This window comes from Eurytemora carolleeae, unplaced genomic scaffold (genome assembly GCF_000591075.1).
Source record: "Eurytemora carolleeae unplaced genomic scaffold, Eaff_2.0 scaffold2679, whole genome shotgun sequence".
In the NCBI taxonomy this organism is placed as follows: domain Eukaryota; kingdom Metazoa; phylum Arthropoda; class Copepoda; order Calanoida; family Temoridae; genus Eurytemora; species Eurytemora carolleeae.
In genome coordinates this window covers 437-8,344 of record NW_019398606.1, presented here as the reverse complement: position 1 = coordinate 8,344, position 7,908 = coordinate 437, and the positions used below count along the sequence as shown (strand labels likewise).

Below are 7,908 nucleotides of genomic sequence, written 5' to 3'. Positions count from 1 at the left end.
AGGAGTAGATAGAGGAAAGGTATTGAAGAATAGAGAGAAAAATCGTATTAGGGGGGGGGGGACAACCCAGCACACAAAATGTATAATCTGTTATGTTTTATTTTTTTATGTTTTAATAACATAATAATCTTCTTCAAGAAACCTTTTATTTCAACTTGTTTTAAAACTTGTTATGGAGTCTAGGGATTTTTTTTCAATGTAATAGAGTTCCAGGTCCTTGGAAGAAAAACCGTAGTAATTAAATCTTTTAAGATACTTATTATAAACTAATTCTAATTTATAACTTATGAACACTACGTTAAAAGATAATGAATGTTTTCCATAAAAATAGCAGAATTAAATTTGATCATGTTTTTATTTTTAGAATTTCAAGTTTGTGAAAAAGTGGATCTGCGTGTGCAGCATAACCTTTATCAGCTAGAACTCGCAGAGCTTTTTTCTGTATTGTTGATAATTTACCTAATCTACTATTTACTGAAGGACCCCAAGATAAAATACCATACTCTAGTTGACATTTAATAAGACTATCATATATTTACTTCCTAATTCTTAAAGGAAGGATATTTTTTACATTTCTTAGTGCAAATATCGCACTTGAAATTTTAGTACATATGTGGTCTAGTAAAAAATTCCATTTTAGAAACTCATCAAATCTAACTCCTACAAATTTAAAATACTTTTCTTTACAACCTAACCCTATTCTTTCGATAATTTCGTCCCCAATCTTTAAGTTGTATTGTTGATCATCAAAAGGCATATTTTTTCTAAACAAAATGGAGGTATTAAGTTTTAGCCACAAACTCAAATTAATTAAAAAAACAGGATAATGATCAGATAAGGAAGACTAAACTAACCCGTTCTCAATTTGTTCTTTGTTCTTTGTATTTGATAAAACATGATCTGTTAAAGAGATTGAGTGATCAGTTACTCTAGAAGGAAGTGGGATAAGAGGAAGTTGACCAAAATTAAGCAGAATATTCAAATAATTAGAAGTTCCAACATGGTTATCATGATTAAGAAGATTAATATTAAAACCTCCCATCAATATTACTTCTTCAGCTTTGGATAATAATTGATCAAGAGAAATAATTTTTAAAATTTCTTGTAATTTATCTAAGAAAACAGTTATATTTGATCCTGGAGGCCGATAAATATTTCCAATTATTTTGAAATCAGTTTTTCCAGTTTTTATTTTGATAAAGTGTGATTTAGAAAGTTTATCTTCAAAGTATGATCCTACTCCTTCCCCAATAGTTTCATATCCAGGTATAGCTACGAATATTTAAAGAAAACACAGAGAAATCATTTGAATTTGGTTTGAAATTCATCAATATCATAATATTTACATGTTTTTCCATCCAAGTTATTCAATAATTTGATATCATTTAAGCTATTTTTAAGATCTTGATACATTATCACCCTGCAGGTTGCAAAGATATAAGGATTAGAACATTAGAATTTCAGTTAATTAATTGATTTATAACAAATAAAGTACAATAAAATTAAGTTGTATTTTTCAAACTAAAAAATATGATAATATTGAATACATGAAATATAATTGATGAATTTATTTTGACTGAAGAGCTTGAACTGCTCCGAGGTTCCTTTGGTTGTGGTATTCTACTCATGATTTCAGAGTTCTGCTCCGATAGCTCAATCAGTACACGATCCGTCCCAACCTTGTTTAATAGACCCTTGATACTCTCCCGTCCGTCCTTGTCTAGAGGTTTCGCGGAAACAATCAGAAACCGGTTCGGATACCCGACGAGTAATCTTGAAACCTGCTCAACAGATTCAGTATTCTGGACCAAACCTGCTCTAAGAGCAAACCCAACCCTGTCGATCCCCTCCGTCAAGGAGAGCATCTTTTCCACGTCCTCCTTGGTGTATCCCGAGGACTGGAGATAGTAGTCGGGCAGAATTTCACGGATAGGATTAGTTCTGGGTGGTCTAAACGCTCTTCTGGGAACATAAGGATCCTTCTCTAGCTCATGGTGTCCGTTAGACTCGATAGCATCAAGGAGTTGTGCTAAAGCTAGAACTGTGAACGAGGTTGGGTTACTCCGCTCTTTACGTTTGAGCAGAAGATCGAGAAATCTGACATCTTGATCCTTTATCTTCTCCGGGTAGAGGAACAGATCCTGAACCATCTGAATGATACGGATAGCCTGGAACTGGAGCAGGATATCATCTTCCTTCAGCTTATTCCAGACTTTATCCATCCCATGATAGGTTCCCCAACCCAGGACAGGGATCAACCCGGGAGCCTGAGACAATTTTCAAGTAAATTCATCTTTAAAATTTAAAATAAAAAAGGTGTTTTTCCTTCGTATAGTATTCATAACTTCTATGGATAGTGCTGGGAGTTTTTAAAAACTATCTTTTTCATTTCTTTGACAATTTGACGAAAATGTTTTTTTAACTAAAAGTTACTAAAGAATGCCGCTTCTTGTAAGGATTTGTCGTGCAAAGATGGGCCTGAGGATTGTACAATTTTATACTGATCAGCAGTCGTTTCTTATATAATTTATTAATGGATCTATACCTGAGAAACTTGTTTAATGAACGAGGTTGGATCTGAAATAGGTTCCGTTGATCTAGGATCAGATATTAGTACAGTCGACTCCACGAGGATAGGTCTGGCTGAGGACTGATTTGGAGACGTCAGGACGGATTTAAGGACATCAAGGGACGATGATATGACATCTTTAGATGCAAATTTGAGATGTAATCCTAAACATTTAAATATGCATTTTTAATAAATAAATGATAAATTCTTTTTTTAAGGTTGTGTGTCCATCCAAAAAGCCCAATTCGTTACAGCGAGAATTGGTTTAAAACAAACAGCTTCCTTATTAAGTAAACTAAATAGATAATACATTTTAGGAGTTTAGGTAGGAGTTTAAGTAGAAAAGAAAGTTTAATATAAAATTATTGTGGTTTGAATTATGCATTTTACAAGATTTAATCTTATTCTTAATTAACATCGATAATTTAATTTCAACACACATATAGCCTCAGTGCTAAGGAAAGGATTAATATTTTTTTATTTCTATCGATATATTCTAGTTCTATATTCCTTTTTTTGGCTTTTAAAAGAACGGTTTTGAAAATAATTTAAAGAAGTTTTTTATTAAAAAAAGAGGAGGATGTCCGATTGAAACGCTACCCTTTAACCATTTATCTGATTAATAATGTAAATCGTCGGTTTACTAGATTGAAAATAGTTGAATTTTGATCATTTACTCCTTTGTTTCTAAATCAGAAAGTCATTTAAGAAAAAAATCACAATTGAAAATAATCAATAGGATAGGTTTACCTGTATCCGGGATTGTATCCAAGGTTGTATCCTCAGGTTTACCTGTATCCAAGGTTGTATCTTCTAGGATAGGTTTACCTGTATCTGAGGTTGGATCCTCTAGGATAGGTTTACCTGTATCTGAGGTTGGATCCTCTTGGATAGGTTTACCTGTATCTGAGGTTGGATCCTCTAGGATAGGTTTACCTGTATCCGAGGATGGATCTTCTAGGATAGGTTTATCTGTATCCGAGGATGGATTTCTAGGATAGGTTTACCTGTATCCAAGGTTGGATCCTCTAGGATAGGTTTACCTGTATCCGAGGATGGATCTTCTAGGATAGATTTACCTGTATCCGAGGATGAATTTCTAGGATAGGTTTACCTGTATCCAAGGTTGGATCCTCTAGGATAGGTTTACCTGTATCTGAGGTTGGATGCTCTAGGATAGGTTTACCTGTATCCGAGGATGAATCTTCTAGGATATGATTACCTGTATTTGAGGATGGATCCCCTAGGATAGGTTTACCTGTATCTGAGGTTGGATCCTCTAGGATAGGTTTACCTGTATCCGAGGATGGATCTTCTAGGATAGGTTTACCTGTATCCAAGGTTGTATCCTCTAGGATAGGTTTACCTTATCCAAGGTTGGATCCTCTAGGATAGGTTTAGCTGTATCCAAGGTTGGATCCTCTAGGATAGGTTTACCTGTATCCGAGGTTGGATCTTCTAGGATGAGTTTGATGAGTTGCTCCAGGGTTAGATCTGATGTTGGAGTAGAATCTGCAGGGTTGGATACTATTGGTAAAAAAGAGTTTATATCTCCTCCTAGCAAATAAAACAATCAAAACAAAAATGTTTGTGATTATTTAAAAAAAAAGATTTTACAATCAATATTTCACGATGCTAGGATCATTTATGCAAAAAGTCTAATGTCACAAACATATCAATTAATCCGCTCAAAGATTTTCCAACGGACTTTTCTAGTTTGGGATTAATGATATTCCCCATTGTCCAACTTCAAATTTGGATATCATTTCGTTGTGTCACGTATTATGCATGCATTTTGTAAGAGCGTAAAAGCAGGAATTTATTTTAGGAAAATGTTCAGCACTAGCCTTCCATATTCCATATTACTTCTGATCTTTCAATTAGTTAATCACATTCAATATAAGAATTGATGAATAATTATGTTTATAAGATCCATTTATGATAAGTGATTGATTATATCATGGGTTGGATTGAATCAATTTATCATGATGTTAATGAATTAATAAGAATGTGTGGTGTACGACCTACCTAGATGAAGATATTCCGTCCCGTTATCCACCAGGACGGAGATAAATCCAACCTTGGAGTCAATACTCTCCTTCAACTCAACCCTGAAATATTTATTCTTAGCCTCATTATCTCTCTTATACTTTATGCATTGTATTATGTATGCACAAACCTTTTTTTCGTCTATTTCTATATATATCTGGTATGAGTCTGTGGTTCTTTATTTTTATATCACTTTTATCTATCTTTCTCCATCTCTTTCCTTCTTCTACCTTTTATTTCGTATCTCAATTGTATTTTTCATCTCTTTCTTCTTTCTATGGTTTTTTATCTTTCTATATCGTTTATCTTTCAATGTCTTATATCAACATTTATCGTTTATCTATCAATGTCTTATATATTTCTATATCTTTTATCTTTCTATATCTTTTATCTTTAAATGTAATTTATTTTCAATCTAATATATCTTTCTATATCTATAATCTTTCAATGTCTTATATCTTTCTATATCTTTTATCTTTCTATATCGTTTATCTTTCAATGTATTTTATTTTCAATTAAATTTATCTTTCTATATCTTATTTATTTCTGTATCATTTATCTTTCAATGTCTTAAATCTTTCTATATCTTTTATCTTTCTATGTCTTTCATCTTTCTATATTTTTTATCTTTCTATATCGTTTAAAATTCTCATTTGCAACTTCTGTCAGCTAGTTTTGTAGTTGCTCAAGTATTTTCCGATCTTTTTTTACAAATCACTTTTCTACATTTCCTCTGGAATCTTTTGTCTTTCGTTATTCTATTCGTCATTTTGTATTTACAATTAGATACGGACAGATTCTTCGAATTCAGTCTGAAATAACCTAATTGCTTAGAAATCTGAACAAAAAGACGAACATAACTGAACTGCCGTTTAAATATCAAGTAAACACTCATGTAAAATTCACATCGATACCCTCCTGTAAACCTCTCGATTAAAAAATGTTGAATTTTGTCAGGTTCCTTCATTGTTTTAAAACCATAATGCTTCACTTAATAGAGAAACCTTGCTTGAATATGGGGGCGGTGGAGGAAAAAAAGTTTGGAGAGAAATGTGGTGGTTTGTGATCGTAGTTGGTGATGCTATTACTATTGCATCGTTTTTAAATATTTATATTTTTTTTTTAATATTTACTGATATTTAGAACAATATTTATTGCATGAACATGAGAAAGATGCTTTAATTTGTTTAAAATAGCTAATGTCCCTAACTGCTCAGGTCACAAATTTTTGAAGTTTTTGGTTTATTTGATGTTTGATGGTATTCTTGCGTTTATTTTGAGTATGCCTATGAAGCATTCCAGTAAAGTATTGAAAAATTCTTGTTCATGGTATATATACTTTAATTTGTTTATAATAGCTTATGTTCCTGAACTGCTGAGCGCACAAATTTTTGAAGTTTTCCTGAGTTTTGATTATTTGATGTTTGATCTTGTGGCATTCTTGCGTTTATACTGATTATGCCTATATGACGCCCTCAAGTAAAGTATTGAAATATTCTTGTTCATGGTATATAAGTATGTACATTATTAAAAAGGTTAAACCAATCGGATTTTGATCTTATTAAAAGTTTTTATTAAAAGGTATCACTTTCACATTCTTCCAATTAAACAATTGTTTATGTAAACAAACGGTTTTTTTTCCTGGGTTGGTTTTATTGCAAGATAAAAGTATAAACAGTAAAATCTGCCCAAGGTTCACCTGTTAGAGATAGTTCTCCAGGATTGATCTCCAAGGTTCCTTGGTTCCCACTTCTCCGGAGTAAGATCTGAGCTGGCCGGAGCCAGTAATCCGAAACCTAACAACGTTATGAAGATAATCCCATTCTGGTTCATTCTCTGAGCCTACTCTAGGTGGTACCCGGAGCGAACTAAAGACCTGAAGCTGTCAGGTTCTCCTCTCTCTCCTCTCTCCAGGTATCTGCATCCACTACCTTACTATTGGGCAGGCTGGGACCAAACCATCCCTGCCTAAATATCTATCTATCTATCTATTTACCTATCTGTCTGTGTGGTTTTCATCGGTTTCCCTGCGTATGCGAACATATAACATAATTTTTCAAACTAAATTTAAACTTTCATGAGTATACAGAACAAACTATAATATATCATATTTTAGATTTCATCTAAAAGTCCAATTCATTATTCACTAAAACTTGAAGTTTATTTAATATTGTTTCTTGTTCATCTTTATGATAAGTTGCAGCACTGTTAAACTTAAGGTGGAGGAATAAAGAAATCCCGTACAGTCGACTCAGTCAGTTGTTGATAACACTATTCTGTACTTGAAACTGAATATTCAAAAAACTCATATTCAAAATTAGTGCAACTTCTAAATCTGTGATATACAGGGTGTCCCAAAAAAAACATGGGAATTCAGTTACGAATTCGATATCGTCTTTGAATTATGAATTAGCATTGTAATGCCTAATTTCAAAAGCCATAATATTATTATGTCTGCTAGAGTTTATTTTATGAAAANAGTCAAAACATAAACAAACAAAATGTGAACATAGCAGACGAAACTCTTACAGATTACAGCTTTCTCAGTAGGCATCACTATACTAAATCAAAGAATTATTTAAAAAGACGATATCGAATTCGTCACTTAATTCCTATGTTTATTGGGACACCCTGTATAAAGCAGAAAATAATATATAATATGCAAAACCCAAAAGAAACTGGTGTTTAGCTTACAGAACAAAACCAAAATACCCCATCCACCCCCCCCCATCTTTAATAAACCACTCCCTTTGAAGAGTCAATTCGTTAGCTCCATCAACTAGAATAGAGCAGAGAGGTAGCGTGCTAAAAGGGTGCGTCTAAGCGCCTTTAAGTCATCAATCAAGAAAACACTGTTGGATACCTTTACTTACAAATTGTGAAAACATTCTTCTTATTTCAATTTTTACCCAACAAATGTTTAATTACAGTCGTCGTCGTTTATATCAATACAATAAAGACAAATTTCGATTTAAATTTTCTAATAACACATAAACATGGAAGCAAAGAGAAGCTCTCAATAAACAACTTCTCTTTGTTTTTTTTGTAATATTGTAAGTTGAAAAAAGCTGTTTAGAAATAAAAACTTAAATATAAAAATCGTCTTCATTATCTATATATAAATTTGGCTTGTCTGTCTGCTTGTCTGTCTGTCTGTCTGTTTGTATCCAATAAACGTCAAAACGGCTGAACCGATCGGGCCCAAATTTGTTGTGGGACATCTAGGGACCCCAGGGAAGGTTTATGAATGATTGAAATTTTAAATATTTGTCTCCATCAAAATTCGATCT

The 7,908-nt window shown here is 32.8% G+C and overlaps 1 protein-coding gene across 1 annotated transcript; it reads right to left on the bottom strand.

Moving 5' to 3' along the window:
- Nucleotides 1-1,492: 1,492 nt before the first annotated feature.
- LOC111717529 (uncharacterized) lies at nucleotides 1,493-6,880 on the bottom strand. The gene is made up of 5 exons (XM_023493024.1): nucleotides 6,318-6,880; nucleotides 4,598-4,680; nucleotides 4,007-4,126; nucleotides 2,546-2,733; nucleotides 1,493-2,267 (listed from the first exon to the last, which is right to left on the bottom strand). Exons 1-5 carry the CDS (start codon nucleotides 6,449-6,451, stop codon nucleotides 1,503-1,505), a joined length of 1,290 nt encoding a protein of 429 aa, XP_023348792.1. The 5' UTR covers nucleotides 6,452-6,880; the 3' UTR covers nucleotides 1,493-1,502.
- Between the last annotated feature and the right edge of the window lie 1,028 nt (nucleotides 6,881-7,908).

Bases quoted from the DNA above. Each gene is read 5' to 3' on its own strand.
- LOC111717529 (XM_023493024.1), bottom strand. From the start codon at position 6,451: ATGAACCAGAATGGGATTATCTTCATAACGTTGTTAGGTTTCGGATTA. The intron at 4,681-6,317 runs GTGAACCTTGGG...TAAATATTTCAG, and splicing joins TGGAGAACTATCTCTAACAG to GGTTGAGTTGAAGGAGAGTA. The intron at 2,734-4,006 runs GTAAACCTATCC...TTAAATGTTTAG, and splicing joins AGATCCAACCTCGGATACAG to GATTACATCTCAAATTTGCA.